The 16,678-nt window shown below is 31.0% G+C and overlaps 2 protein-coding genes across 3 annotated transcripts in view; both read left to right on the forward strand.

Moving 5' to 3' along the window:
• The window catches only part of LOC133620831 (sodium-dependent neutral amino acid transporter B(0)AT1-like), a 31,865-nt gene extending 16,951 nt beyond the window's left edge, over positions 1–14,914 (forward strand). The window contains exons 8-12 of the mRNA XM_061982423.2: positions 762–918; positions 991–1,195; positions 4,564–4,723; positions 6,113–6,275; positions 14,516–14,914. Of these exons, the coding sequence (XP_061838407.1) occupies positions 762–918; positions 991–1,195; positions 4,564–4,723; positions 6,113–6,275; positions 14,516–14,716 (886 nt within the window). The 3' untranslated portion in view covers positions 14,717–14,914. The remainder of the gene's footprint in view (positions 1–761; positions 919–990; positions 1,196–4,563; positions 4,724–6,112; positions 6,276–14,515) is intronic.
• Positions 14,915–14,967: 53 nt separating this feature from the next.
• The window catches only part of LOC133620832 (sodium-dependent neutral amino acid transporter B(0)AT1-like), a 31,966-nt gene continuing 30,255 nt past the window's right edge, over positions 14,968–16,678 (forward strand). For both annotated transcript variants that reach the window (XR_012051054.1, XM_061982424.2), the window contains exon 1: positions 14,968–15,017. The gene's annotated coding sequence lies outside the window, so the exon portion shown is untranslated. The remainder of the gene's footprint in view (positions 15,018–16,678) is intronic.

Below are 16,678 nucleotides of genomic sequence, written 5' to 3' on the forward strand. Positions count from 1 at the left end.
CATACTGCAAACCGTTTTGTGTTGACCACCTCGTCATTTTTATACCCAAACAAAATTATTTTAGGTATCATTTTTTTGTTCACTGGCGTGTGGTTTGGACATGTCTTCTTCGTTGGTTGTCCTGCAACTTGATTGGATGAATGCTGTGTGATGAAAACAAAGTAGATCTAATTTGATTGGCTGTTGTACTGAGCGCACACCAGCTGACACACGCAACGCTGATAGACAAGTACACAATAAAAAATACGGAGCGCTCCCGAATAACTTTTTCATCTTTGGGTTTTGGGGAAAGTAGCAAGTCATGTCAAGTCATGTCAATTCAAAAGGCTCAAGTCCAAGTGAAGTCACAAGTCATTGATGTTAAAGTCTAAGTCGAGTTGCAAGTCTTTTTACATTTTGTCAAGTCGAGTCTAAAGTCATCAAATTCATGACTCGAGTCTGACTCGAGTCCAAGTCATGTGACTCGAGTCCACACCTCTGGTGTTCAGCCCTTTGTTCTTCAACTGTGGTTGTTTTTAAAGGGCTTTATAAATAAAGTTGGTATGGTATAAAATAGAAATAAAACCATGACAGCACTGGATAAAACAGATAGGCAAGCAGTGCATTTAAAAACACGAAGGCAGAGAAGTTAGATAAAACTGTGCTAAAAGGGTGTGTTTTTATTATTGTTTGTTATTGTTTATTTAATTTCAATTTACTAATAGTTTTTATTGAATGTATTTGAACTGTATTGGAGTTTAAAAGGGAGTTGTGTTTTGCAGCAACATATTGACGCTGATAAACGCCTTCAACCTGCCAGAGGACAACATCACGGTGAGCAACTATGACCACATGCTGGGCTATCTCAACCAGACAAGTCCAGAAGTCGTCCAAGAGCTGCCCATACAAAAGTGCGACATGCAGTTCTTCCTCAGCCAGGTAGGGGGCGGCTGCGAGCGCGCCGGGTCAGGGATGGTGTGCCGCACGTTGCTGACCACTGTTCTCCCGCAGGGCGTGGAGGGCACGGGCTTGGCCTTCATCGTCTTCACCGAGGCCATCATCAAGATGCCCGTCTCGCCCATCTGGGCCGTGCTCTTCTTCATCATGCTCTTCTGCCTGGGCCTGTCCACCATGTTTGGGAACGTGGAGGGCGTGGTGGTGCCGCTGCAGGACCTGGGAGTGCTCCCCAAAACCTGGCCCAAAGAGCTGTTCTGTGGTAAGTGTCTTCAATTACGATGCAATATTTATTATAGCGAGCTGCTGTACATTAATTGAAATATTTAATCGCAATTAATCACATTTTGTCTGTGGTTAATGTGATTAATCGCTGATGCCTGTGGAGGGTCAAATGGGAAAGAAGTAAAAAGACAAATACATTTTTGAATGATTACTTCAAAGTCAATTATTAGTTGTAATTGTAATTAAATACATAAATGTGTTATACAATATGTCAATAAGTTATTTATTTAACATTTCATGAAATCATTTATTCATGTATTTGCTTTTTGTATATATAATTATTGACATAATGTATTTATTTAAAATATTTAAATAATTATTGATTTAAAATAATTTCTAATGTAATTATTTTAAGATTTCATTACCTGCTGTTTGCACTTCAGGAATATAATGTATCTATAATTTTTAAATATTCACTTTGACGTGTCATTAATTAACTATTATTGGAATTAAATACATGAATGTGTTATTAAATGTGCTATTAATTTATTTAAAGTAAAATTAAATTTAATCATTTAATTATCTAATTGTTTATATTGATATTTTATTATTCATGTAATCCTTTTAAACTGTTTTAATATTTATTTAATTATTAATGTCACTATTTCAAAATGTAATTCATTATTTCACAAATCTGCTGTCAGCAGTTCATGAATTTAATGTATCTATAAATCTTTAAATTATTACTTAAATATCTCATTAATTAATTATAATTGGAATTAAATACATGAATGTGTTATTAAATGTGCCATTAATTAATTATAATTGGAATTAAATACATGAATGTGTTATTAAATGTGACATTCATCTATTTAAAGTAAAATTAAATCTCATTATTTAATTATTTTTTTGTTTATTTTGATATTTGAGTATTTAAGTAATCCTTTATTAAACTGTTTTTATATTTATTGAATTATTAATTTCACTATTTCAAAATTGTATTCATTATTTAACAAACCTGCTGTCAGCAGTTCATGAATTTAATGTATCTATAAATCTTTAAATTATTACTCAAATGTGCCATTAATTAATTATAATTGGAATTAAATGCATGAATGTGTTATTAAATGTGCCATTAATTAATTATAATTGGAATTTAATACATGAATGTGTTATTAAATGTGCCATTAATTTATTTAAAGTAAAATTAAATCTCATTATTTTATCATTTTTTGTTTATTTTGATATTTGAGTATTTAAGTAATCCTTTATTAAACTGTTTTTATATTTATTGAATTATTAATTTCACTATTTCAAAATTGTATTCATTATTTCACAAACCCGCTGGCAGCACTTCATGAATTTAATGTATCTATAAATCTTTAAATTATTACTTAAATGTGCCATTAAGTAATTATAATTGGAATTAAATACATGAATGTGTTATTAAATGTGCCATTCATTTATTTCAAATAAAATTTAATTTCATTATTTAAATTATTAAATTATTTATTTTGATATTTGATTATTTATGTAATCCTTTATTCAACTGTTTTAATATTTATTCAATTATTAATTTCACTATTTCAAAATTATATTCATTAATTCACCAACCTGCTGTCAGCACTTCATGAATTTAATGTATCTATAAATCTTTAAATTATTACTTAAATGTGCCATTAATTAAGTATAATTGGAATTAAATACAGGAATGTGTTGTTAGATATGCCATTAATTAATTATAATTGGAATTAAATACATGCATGTTTTATTAAATGTGCCATTAATTTATTTAAAGTAAAATTAAATCTCATAATTTAATTATTTTTTTGTTTATTTTGTTAATTGAGTATTTATGTAATCCTTTATTAAACTGTTTTTATATTTATTGAATTATTAATTTCACTATTTCAAAATTGTATTCATTATTTCACAAACCTGCTATCAGCACTTCGTGAATTTAATGTATTTATAAATCTTTAAATTATTACTCAAATGTGCCATTAATTAATTATAATTGGAATTAAATACATGAATGTGTTATTAAATGTGCCATTCATTTATTTAAAGTAAAATTAAATCTCATTATTTAATTGTTTATTTTGATATTTGAGTATTTGTGTAATCCTTTATTAAACTGTTTTAATATTTATTTAATTATTAATTTCACTATTTCAAAATGTCATTCATTATTTAACAAACCTGCTGTCAGCACTTCATAAAATTAAAGTATCTATAAATCTTTAAATTGTTACTTAAATGCGTCATGAATTAGTTATAATTAGAAAATAAATGTAAAATTAAATTGAACTATTTATTTATTCGTTTATTTTCATATGCTTTATTTAATTATTTAATGAAATATTAACATCATTATTTCATGATTTCATTCATTACTTCACAAACCTGCTGTCAGCACTTCATGAATTTAATGTGTCTATAAATCTTTAAATAATTACTTAAATGTGTCATTAATTAGTCATAATTGGAATTAAATACATGAATGTGTTAATACATGTTTCCTTCATTTTTAACGTAAAATTCAATTCTATATATTTATTCGTATATTTAATTTTAATTATTGAGGTAATTCTTTATTCAATTATTTCAATATTTAATTAATTATTTAAGAACTTAATTAATTAATTATTGTACTATTTCTTCAATCTATTATTATTATTAATTTATTATTATTAGTTATTTTACAAACCTGATGTCAGCATTCCGTGAAATTACTGTTTCCATAAATATTTAAAAATAAACTTAAATGTGTCATTAATTACTGATAGCTGGAATTAAATAGATACATGTGTTATTAAATATGCCAATCAATTATTTATTGTAAAATAAAATTCAATGATTAGTTTATTTTAATATCTGATGATTCGTGTAATCATTTAGTCATTAATTTAATCTTTTTTTTTTTTTACTAGATTTAATTATTTATTAATTTCATTATTTTAATGTATCTGTGAAACTCAGCTGTCAGTTGTGGCAATGCTGCCGCCTGGCGGTGTTTTGTGAGTATTGCAGGAATGATTGTATCGTGTCCATCCAGTATGATTGACATGAGCATATGCCTGGTAAAAGTGTATATCATATCATTATATAATATTATATTTTTTTTATATGTACAGTCATTTATCGCTGTTAATTGGTTCCAGACATGACGGCGATAAATTAATTCTCATGAAGTGTATTTAATTATTATTTGATTAATAGTTTTGCTTTTATTCTGTTGAATGGCCAGTAAGTAAGTTACATTTCTGATGCTATGGTTATCATCACACTTTTCCTCTTTTCTGTTCCACTATTGAAGCATTGTTATATAGTAACCTCATGTTATTGTACCTAATGAAGCTACTAAAGAATAAATAAGATATGTACATATGTTTTCTATTTCAGGGGTGACGTGTTTTATCTCCTTCTCCTTCGGGCTCATATTCGCCATGCGCTCAGGGAACTACTGGCTGGCTCTTTTCGACAACTTTGCCGGTTCTATTCCTCTTCTGGTCATCGGACTCTCTGAGATGGTGGCTGTTATGTACATTTATGGCGTAGATAAGTACGTTCTTCAAGGAAGCGATTGCCCTTCTCAAACTTGTTTTTTTCCTCCCACGTTTGCTTTGTTAATTATTGATTTCTATAGTTTTAAAAGCACCGACAGAACTGTAAAGTCGGTTAGAGGAAGTGCTTTTCACAAGATAATTTATTTGTGGCATGAGAAGGAAACAATTTACTCCCAAAATGTGTTGTCTATTTTAATTGCTGGCTTTTTCTGTCAGTGACCTTAATAACAATAATAGATACATTAATATGATGCATTGTGTGTCACTTTCTTGTAAATTGAATACAGGGTTTTTGTAAAAAAATAAAAATAAAAGTTGACTTAATCACAAAAAATAAAAAATAAAATTACTTAAATTTGTTTATTTTTATTTTTATTTAATTGTAGCACAAATTTAAGTCAAACTTTATTAAGCACATAAAGAAAGCCTCGTGAAATACTTTGGGGACCTGTCAAGTTGACACATTATATATAATTATCATAATATGTACATGTAATATGGATGTAATAAAATAATTTATTAATATATATTAAAATAAAATGATATACAATATAATAATTGTATATATATATATATATATATATATATATATATATATATATAAAGGAAACATTTAAAAATCCAAGCACAAATAAGGTAAAAGTATAAAAGAAACAAATATAGATTTATAATATTTTATTTTATTTTTTTCCCGCACCATTTAGGTAAAATGTAGAGGCGAGAGTGCAATTAATAGAATAGAATAGCTTTAATGTCACTGCATTTAAAAAAAACACAAAAAATTGATTTTCATTAATCATTTAATTGTAAGAGAACAAACTAGTTTTGCCATTTTTTGTTACTATTATTATTATTATTTTACTGTTATTATCATTACATTAAAATCAACGTTATTGTTATGAATGGAAATCTAATGTTATTAAGTTATGTGATATACTGCACATTAAATGATGCATATTTTGTGTTTTATTATTGGACAAATCATAGATTTTTGTGACGAAAAGGGCATTAAAAACATTTTACAACACCAACTGTACAAAATATTGTTAGTTCTGAAGTCATTGAATGTGATGTGGTAAAAGTAAAAAAATCTATATATTTATATTATAATTTCATTGCACTTTTATTAGAGCGACCATTTGGGGACCAACGTCTAAAAAGGGTCATTTCTTTTTAAGAGGACTTTAACGATTGTTAAAGGTATAAATGTGGAAATACTATGAATCATTTTGTGCTTCTCCTGATGAGCAGCTTGTGGTGTTTACGAGTATTTTATCCATCATCTGAACACACACATGGATGCTGCACACGCTGTTTCATCCTCTTCCTCTCATAAAGCTTTACAAGCGCTGCACCCAAATGACACCCTCTCCCCTCTTGTGCAGGTTTAACGAGGACATCGAGTTTATGATCGGCCACAAGCCTAACATCTTCTGGCAGGTGACATGGAGGGTGGTGAGCCCCCTCATCATGGTCTTCATCCTGGTCTTTTACTTCGTGACGCAGGTCACCAAGACGCTCACCTATCTGACTTGGAACCCTGAGTCGGTAAGCATCGAGTGGTGCCTATTTTTATTTGATCGTATCTTATCTTACCTAAGCTGGCCTTACCTTTGCTTATTTTATTTTTATTTTCATTTTTAATTCTATTTTTCACTTTATTTCTAGAGTTCTTTATTTTTAGTATATTTAATTATTTTATATTTTATTTTATTGTTTGAATTCAATTTTATGTTTTTTCATTTGTTTTTATTTTGTGTCGTATTTATTTGTTTTTATTTTTTATCGGATTTATTTATTTAAATTGTGTATAATGTTCCTTAAAAGTGTCATATTATTATTTTTAATCCATTCAACATGCAGCATAAATGTTGCTTTACAGACACAATTTTTAACTTTACTTTATTTTTAGATTTCTCTGGTTTTAATATATTTAATTATTTTATATTTTATTTTATTTTTTAAATGTAATTTTATGTTTTTAATTTGTTTTTATTTTTTTATCGCATTTATTTGTTTTTATTTTTCATCGTATTTATTTATTTTAATTTTATATGATGTTCCTTAAATGTGTCATATTATGTTTTTTAATCCAATCAACATGCAGCATAAATGTTGCTTTACAGACAGTATTTTTCACTTTACTTTATTCTTAGATTTCTTTAGTTTTAATATATTTAATTATTTGATATTTTATTTAATTTTTTTAAATTTAATTATATATGTTTTTAATTAGTTATTTATTTGTTATCCTATTTATTTGTTTTTATTTTTTTATCGTATTTATTTATTTAAATTTTATATGACGTTCCTTAATATTATGATTTTTAATCCAATCAACATGCAGCATAAATGTTGCTTTACAGACATTATTTTTTCACTTTACTTTATTCTTAGATTTCTTTAGTTTTAATATATTAAATTATTTTATATTTTATTAAAAAAAATTAAATTAAATTGTATATGTTTTTTAATTGGTTTTTTTATTTTGTATCCTATTTTTTTTTTTTTTTAAATTTAATCGTATTTATTGATTTTAATTTTATATGAGGTTTCTTAAATGTGTCATATTATGATTTTTAATCCAATTAACAGGCAGCATAAATGTTGCCTTACAGACATTATTTTTTCACTTTACTTTATTCTTAGATTTCTTTAGTTTTAATATATAAAATTATTTTATTTTTTAAATTGAATTATAAATACTATGACTCACGTAAAAGTAAAAAGTAGTCATCAAAATAACTACTTGAGTAAGAGTAAATAAGTATTCCGTGTAAAACTACTCAAGTATTGAGTAACTTGTGAGTAACTTCTGATTTATTTAGTAGCCATTTTTTATGGTTCTTGGACTACTATACGAGCATGCATGGGTAAAATATAAAAATCATGTCACTTTTTACAGTCAGTACGTTTCTACAAACTAATAGTCCGATTTGTCAAATACTTATTCTATTTTCACAGCTACACTTTGAGTTGTAGTTTCCATGCGCTTATCTAAAGTGACTGACGCAGTGTTCTTCTTGTACACTAGGGGGCGCTTGTGGTCGTTTCACCTTGTTTAGCGGTGTGGGAACGTAAATACAGGAGGAGAAGAAGAAAATGTTACATGCTAATGAGCTAGCGCTAGTAACTTTCCAGCCCCGGATCTAAGAGATAACTTCACATTTCCACTGCTATTTAGTGTTGTTGGTAATGTTTTAATGTGTTTAAATGACACTTGTGGCTATTCAGATCATCAGAGACATAAGTAAGTAAGTAAATGTTATTTATAAAGTGCTTTTCACAGATTCGATAAGTCATGCAAGATTTTATTTAGTTATATTTATTTACTGTATATATATGTGTATCTATCTATATATATATATATATATATATATATATATATATACATATAGATAAGATAAGTTACGCAAGATAAGATAAGTTATGCAAGATTTATTCATTTATTTGCTATATACATAGTAAATAAATATAACTAAATACAATCTTGCATAACCTATCTTATCCATGCAAAGCGCTTTATAAATAACATTTACTTATATATATATATATATATATATATATATATATATATATATATATATATATATATATATATATATTAATTTTAATATATTTAATTATTGTATATTTTATTTTTTAAATTAAATTGTATGTTTTTTTTTTATTTTTTCTCGTATTTATTAGTTTTTATTTTTTTATCGTATTTATTTATTTTAATTTTATATGACGTTCCTTAAATGTGTCATATTATGATTTTTAATCCAATCAACATGCAGCACAAATGTTGCTTTACAGACAATATTTTTCACTTTACTTTATTCTTAGATTTCTTTAGTTTTAATATATTTAATTATTTTATATTTTATTTTTTTTGTTTACTGAAATTTTATGTTTTTTATTTGTTTTTATTTTGTATCGTATTTATTTGTTTTAATTTTTTATCGGATGTATTTATTTAAATTTTATATAATGTTCCTTAAAAGTGTCATATATACACACACACACATATACATATATATATATATATATATATATATATATATATATATATATATATATATATATATATATATATATATATATATGTCTTAATAAGGTTATCCAAAAAATAGTGCTCGATACCGTAGTAGAGCGCAATATATGTATGTGTGGGAAAAAAAATCACAAGACTACTTCATCTCTACAGGCCTGTTTCATGAGGGGGTTCCCTCAATCATCAGGATGATCTCCTGATGATTGAGGGAACCCCCTCATGAAACAGGCCTGTAGAGATGAAGTAGTCTTGTGATTTTTTTTCCCACACATACATATATATATTTGTATTTTATTTATTTTTTTCTATTAATCTTCATATGTCTTACTAGTATTTTATTCTTTATCTCTACTCATGGTTCTTACTATTTTACAAGTTTTATTATTTTTATTTTCCAACGTTCCTCAGATGAGCCATCTGCCTCAGGGGTTATCGGCCGTGCTTGTGGGGGCGCTTTTCTGTTTTCATGGTCTGATTACCTCCTGGTGCAGATGGCTCCTGTGATAGTGTTTACTCACAAGTTTCCTCTGTACTTAGCCATGCAATCATTTGTCCATATAGTTACAAATGTGTGTATGTTGTGTGTGTGTGTGTGTGTTTAGTATCTGTGTACGTGCGTACGTATGTGATAATGGGGGTTATGGGTCACCGGGGTATTATTTTCAACTTTGTAAAGCACTCTGCGTTGCATTTCTTTTATGTATGAAAAGCGCTTTATAAATAAAGCTTGATTTGATTTGATAAAATCACATAGCGCTGTGCAAAACATAAGTGAAGTAAAACAACAATTCAATGAAAACAACAGGGGCAACATCATAAAAAGGATACCGAGTGGATTAAAAATGATCGTTAAAAGGTGCATTAACTAAAAGCTTGACTAAAAAGAGAAATTTTGCACAACACAATCAAGTACAAAGAGATCGCTATTTTGGTCAACTGTTGTAGGTTTCTCCTTACTGGGATGTGCTGGCGTCATGTCACAGAATTAAATTGTCTTCTTTTGGGAACATTCTGACACTTGTTAAAAAAGTAAGTTCCTATTTTATTATACCAGTGGCCAGTGTTCATTTTGACAGCAGTTTTTAATTCAGTTTTAATCATCGTCTTTTGACGAAAATGTATCTTACTTTTAGTAATATTTTAGTCATGTCAATTAATTTAGTTTTGGTCGACTAAATTCCTCAACATTTTAGTCGACTAAAATTACAGTAAATTGTGTCGACTAAAATATACAGTATAACATAACAGACGAGGCATCTTTAAAGTTGTCTTAAAAGCACTTCAGTTTTAGTCATAGTCTTTTGACGAAAATGTATCTTAGTTTTAGTCATATTTTAGTCATGTAAATAAATTTAGTTTTGGTCGACTAAATTCCTCAACATTTTAGTCGACTAAAATTACAGTATATTGTGTCGACTAAAATATACAGTATAACAGACAACGCATCTTAAAAGTTGTCTTAAAAGCACTTTTATCAATTATCCATTATTGTAGAGCTAACCTAACCTTATTGCGGATTAGTATTTTAGTTAAAATTAAGCTTTTTTTTTTTTTTTTTCAAATGTTGACTAATACGTGACTAAAATGGTCACTTGAAGAAACAAACTAGTCTTATTCTAGATTGGCGGGTAAGCTCACCTTTGTGTATTACAAAAGTAGTGGTAGAGTAAGCTGTCTTGCTCCTTCTCCACTGTCTGTAATAGTAACAGTAATTCAGTACAGTATGAGTCATTTGGAAATATTAGTTTAGGCGTACTCACTGTTGCATAGATGTCCTGAGGATTAGCCTGCAGAAGACGTTTCAAGTCGGTTGTGTTTTTACCAGAGAAAATCAATTTACAATGTATTTTGTTCTTTACTGTTGCAAAGGTCAATTGTGTCCACATGTCTTCTCTTACTTCCAGGTGTAGAAGACATATGTAAACAATACAGTAAGGATGTAACGATATAAGAATTTCACATCATGATTATTATGACCAAAACGGTTGTCATTATTATCACATTATTGTGGAATGTGCACGAAAAGCTTTTCAAAATATAGCTAAAATAAATGAACACACTGTTAGAAAAATATAATATATTTATACTTGTGTTTATTATGTTTCACTGAAGTGTTTTAGTTTTAGTGTTGTATGTTTTCATAGCTAAACTTGTATTGTTGTACTGTAAATATTAGTTTATACCGTAGCACTTTAAGATTTGTTTAAAAGAGAGGTGCGTAAAAAAAAATACAATTATTGTAATTATGTTTCACTTCTGGAGGGCGTTGTGTCTGTCCCACACTGTTCAGCGGTACTTGAACGCACCATATAAACACCTGGTCTCTTTTCATCTGAGGAACCGAGCGTCATAATTCCGTGCTGAGAGAGCACCGCTTGTAGGTATGTGCACAACTTAATAGCTTAGTTGCTCAGACAGTAATGTGTTTGTGGAAGTTAAGATTGGGGTATGTCGTTTTTTTAACAGGGAAATACTTAATATGTCTCTTCTTTTCATGCTAGCATTGAAGCTAGCTAGCTGCCGTGAGTCGATCAAAGTGCAGTTATCAGTCTCAGTTTCTTAGATCATTTTAATTTAAAAGAGTAATTCCTGTTATGTGCCCAACTTGTCACTTATTAGTTAGTGCACTCATAGCTTAATATTACACCAAGAAAGCTTATTGTCTTTTTCAATTTTTTATTCCCGCTCTTACTTCTCCTACTTACGGGCGTCCAACGCACAACACATGTCGTCATATCCGGTGTCCCCCGCCCTTAAATTCCCCTTACAATGGTTCCGGTATACCCTAATAACCAATACATGACAACATAGACATATTATAAGTAGACGCAGCATTAGCTGCTGTGACGCGAGAAATTCGACCGCCATCTTGAAGTGGTGATGAGGAGCCAGCGAGCAGCCTAAACTGACAGTTGACAGGTAGAAAACAAAAGATGGTGTTCAGCGTTTTCCTGCGCAAATGAGCGGACTGTTGAAAATAGGAATCGGGGGATTACTTTTCACAAGTAAGATTTAACATTTAACCGCCACTGATTATGATACATTCTCATTTTAGGTAAGGTATAAGACAATACTTTCTTAACAGTATAATTGTAACCAGGAATAAGTCTTCAAGTAACAATATTCAAATACTAACATTGTTGGGTAAGACAGAATTTGGTTTTATTCTGAATCCTGTGAAACAGATTGGTGGTTTTAGCTGATATAAAGACTTTCAGGTGTTTATATATGTCTATGTTGAAGTATTTGGCAGGCGCTTTTATCCAAAGCGACATACATAAAAAATACATATAAAACAATGACTGTAAACATGATCATTTAAGGGAAGAATGTAATAGAAAATATCAATACAAAGTGTCAAGACAGAATAAACTCTCTGCTACTGCAGCAACAGAGATACAGTCTATAAGATATATAGATATCGAATGTATTCATACATTGTTTATGTAGGATATACACATGTATATATAACCTAATCATATTGTTTCTTCAATTTAAAAATAGTTGACTTTTTTTCCCCTTCTCTGGGATTATATTCCCAGTTTTGATCTGGGACGTCTGGTCACTTATAGCATATAAGAATATTCTATTATTGTTAAGCAAACTATTAATAATAAAACATGTGTCCTTTATCATAGCTGCACGTATGACAAAAAAGCGCGTGAAAATCAGTGGTATTCAGTGAGGTAAGATGAATTAAATGCCCTGACAGTTCATTGCTCCTGCCAAATGAATTGCACTGAGTGGAGCAGATCACCACTCCAAGATGGCGGCCCCGAGTCTCGTCAGCGGCAGTAGGCAGTCGCGCTCCATGCTGCGTACCCTTATAAGATGTCTATGGTCGGGAGTCTTGCCGCCATCGTCATTATTACGTTTTATCGTTACATCCCTACAATACAGTCTTTTTTTTTTTTTTTTTTTTTCATTATAAATCTTTATTTATAATTATAAACATTAATTAGAACAAACTTATTATTATTATTTTTTTTATATATAAACCTTTATTTATAATATGCAACATTTATATACAAGCAACAAAATAATAATAATCAAAACACGTACAGAAACAGTACAAAATATTAGATTCATTAGAACAAACTTTCTTTTTATTTATTTATTTATTTTTTAACCTTTATTTATAGTATTCAACATTTACAACATTAACATACAAGCAAAGACATAATAATAATCAAAACAAGTACAAAAACAGTACAAAACAGCGCCAGGGGGTTGCAAACTCAATAAAGCAACTAAAGAAAAATGATATATATATATATATATATATATATGTGTGTAAAACAATAGGCTCACACAAGTTCCGTAAATAATCCAAATTTGGTTCACAGCATCATAGTTTTCACAGCTTTTTGGTTGTTAGAAGTAGAAAGCGTTTTAAAGTAAAGTACTAATTTTTTTTTTTCCTACAATACAGTCTTGTTTACCGGTGAAAAGTCCAAACACCGTGTCTCAGTAGCCGCAGCTCGGAGATTGGGTCCCCGCTGTGAGGCTATGTTTGATTGGTGATGCAGAGTGCAACGTCACGACTGCTTACAGAGTCACGTGACAGTACCTGCCGGAAGTAAGCTTGTTGACAAAATGAATTCGTCTTTGCAAGTCTTAATCAATAGATAAAATATAAGTACGATGTAAATAAATGTAACAAAGTAAAAGTAGCGTTTCTTCTTCACAAAAATACTCAAGTAAAAGTTAGATGGCTCTTCAAGTTGACCCGACTTGGAATAGGCGGAAGAAGATGGATGGGTAAAAAGTATGTTTCATTAAAACTACTCTGAGAAGTACGGTACTTTTTTCCAAAAGTTACTTAAGTTAAGTGTAACAGAGTAAATGTAGCGCGTTACTGCCCACCTCTTGCTACAGTGTAGGATTTCAGAATCAGAATCGGAATCAGAAATACTTTATTAATCCCCGAGGGGAAATGAAGATTTTCAACACAATCCCATTCAAGATCAGACAAACATTACAGGGAGACAGAACAGGATCGCTGACGGGTCTGCCAACTTCCGGCGCTCCTTAAAAAAAAGGTGAGAAACAGGTAAACGCTTTGGAGGTGAGAGGGGGTCCAGACCGAGGCCATGGGGGAAACAAACCTCATAGCCATAGCACACATAAGCATGTGTGTAAGAGGAAAACATCAAAGGACATTAAAGACTTTAAAAGAGCAGAGCTGATGCAACCAGACATTTATACATACAGCTACAAAAGTAAAAACTAAACATATACACTGTGGTGGTCTCTGTGGTGTTCCACGCCATTGTCTTCTGGGGTGGAGGGAGCATGGCCAGAGACAGGAGCAGACCCAACAAAGCAACCAAGAGAGCCGATATTTTAGTGTACATGAACATGTAGTCCAATTAAACCAGTGCTACATGCTTACTTATCATTACATTTGTCAATCTACTGTTATTGGACCTACTTTTTCATTCTATCCATGCTTTCCGTAATTTGTAGGAAGTGTCTCTGTGATTAAATGTCGTTTTGGTAAATCCTTCCGTATATTGCCCATCGGACCGAGGCGGGATTCCTTGCCAGGCTCTCTGCCGCTAGGCAAAATAAAAATGGTGGACTCGCGTAGGGTCACAGGGACCTCCTCTGGTTTGAAATGACATTTCTGCCACTTATGGGGATCCCAGGTACAAAAAAACAGGCGGCAAGAGGCAAAAAAAGTGTTGTTTTTTTTGGGCTAAACCATTACTAAATGTCTGATCACAGGGTTTCTCTTCTTCTTCAGAAAATCTTCCCTATCCTTGAGCCGCAACCGTACCCTACCTGGGTGTACGCCATCATTTTTCTCCTCGCCGGCATTCCAAGTTTGGCGATCCCAGCGGTGGCCCTCTTCAAATTCTTCCAGAGGAGATGCTGCAAGCGGAAGGGCCACGACAAAGACGACACGGTCAAGACCGTCTCGGCCGAAATCCAAATGAAGTATTAACCAGGTTGATTGGTTTTCCAATTTCTCAAACCAATTCTGTAAATACGAGTTGTTCTTTTAGAAAGCATAAAGCACCAAGTTTTGTTGTTAACAGTATTTTTGTCGTATTGTTGCTGGTTTCCTGTATGGTTTTATGCTAGGTTTTGTGTAAATAATAGTTAAGTCAGCACTGAACGATCAATAAATGTGGTATTTTTATGTACTGGTCATGTCCGTGTCGATTTCCAGTCCTCCAGGTTGAATGGAGACAACTGGACTCTTCTTGTCAGGCGAAGACATTACGTCCAAACGGCTTCTTCAGGTGTGGACTTTTCCTATTTATGTATTTAAACTTACACACTAAAAAAGGCTGGGTTATTTTGATAACCCAATTTATGAGTTGCGAGTGTTGGGTTAAATTTTGGAGTTATTTTTACGAAGAGCAATCCATTTTTTGTGTTATAATGGTATTATTTTAACTCAATTTCTGTGTTTTCAAAACTATGAACCATTTTTGGGTTGTTTTTCAACTAGTAACGCATTTTGGGGTAAAAGGCTTTTTTTTGTTAAAAAGTTACTTTTTTCTTGAAGGGAATTTTTTTTATGGATTAATCTCATTAACATTATTTACAATCACACATCTTATGTACATGAGCATGCTGTATAGGACTACTATAACCATACATGGCAATTCTTGTAAAAAAAAAAAAAAATGTCACTCATATCTTGCTTTTGTGTATATTTCAAAAGAATAAAAATAATTTTGATCGGTAGTTGGGAAGGAGTAGGACAAACCAGCAGTAAAATTTATAGTTTTTAACCAACTATTGGGCGCTAAATTGCGCAACCCACTAGTTTGGTTTGGAATAACCCAACATTGTAGTGAACATAACTCAGTTTTTGTGTTAAATAAATTTAACCCAATAATTTGGTTAAGAATCAAACAACACTGAGTTAGCATACCTCAACTTTTTGGTTAAATAATTCAACCCCAATAGTTTGGTTTGGAACAACCCAACATTGTAGTGAACATAACTCAGTTTTTGTGTTAAATAAATTAAACCCAATAGTTGGGCTATAAATCAACCAACATTGAGTCAGCATAACTCAACTTTTGGGTTAAATAATTCAACCCCAATAGTTTGGTTGGGAATAACCCAACATTGAGTTAGCACAACTCACCTTTGGGTTAAATAATTCAACCCAATAGTTCCGTTGGGAATAACCCAACATAGGGCTGGGCGATATATATGGAATATACTGGATATATCGCGGCCTTGTGTCTGTGCGATGTAGAAAATGACTATATCGTGGGTACTCGAGTATACGTTCTCACACAGTTGCTTTTAGCTGCGGGCTTTACACTACAGGCGTTTCTCACTCTTTCTTGTCTCTCCTTCTCACAGAGACATAAAACAAGCGCAACCTTGTTACATACGTCACATACTGGGGAGCAGAGAGGTAGCAGAATGGGTAACATTAGCTGTGGTGCTAGCGGAGTGGTGTGAGTGGTAATACGAGAGAAAGAAGGTGCGAATCTGGTAACAAATGGAGGAAGAATTAATTCCCAAGAAAAACAGCAGGGGGTCCATTGTCTGGCGGTGGTTTGGCTTCAAGCGGGAAGATGTTGAACAGACAACCGTAATATGTCAAGTAAAAGTCTTGCTACAAAAAGTAGCAGCACTACTAATTTGTAGCATGACTTGAAAAGTTACCCGCTAGAGAATGAAGAGTGCTTAAAACTCCAAACAAAATGCACTGACCCAATTGAGCCTGGCGTCTTCCATTTCCACATCAACACCGTATGAAACAAATAGTCAACAACAGAAGGAGATAACGTCCGCAGGAACCTACCACATAGTGAAGGACATACACTATTTGATTTCCTATTATGCAGCTCATTTTTATTTGACACTTATTGAAATATCTTGTGTGACATCATGCACAAAAGTGCACTTTATTTGTTTTAAACTATTGTAGGGG

This window comes from Nerophis lumbriciformis, linkage group LG21, assembly GCF_033978685.3.
Source record: "Nerophis lumbriciformis linkage group LG21, RoL_Nlum_v2.1, whole genome shotgun sequence".
Lineage (NCBI taxonomy): Eukaryota > Metazoa > Chordata > Actinopteri > Syngnathiformes > Syngnathidae > Nerophis > Nerophis lumbriciformis.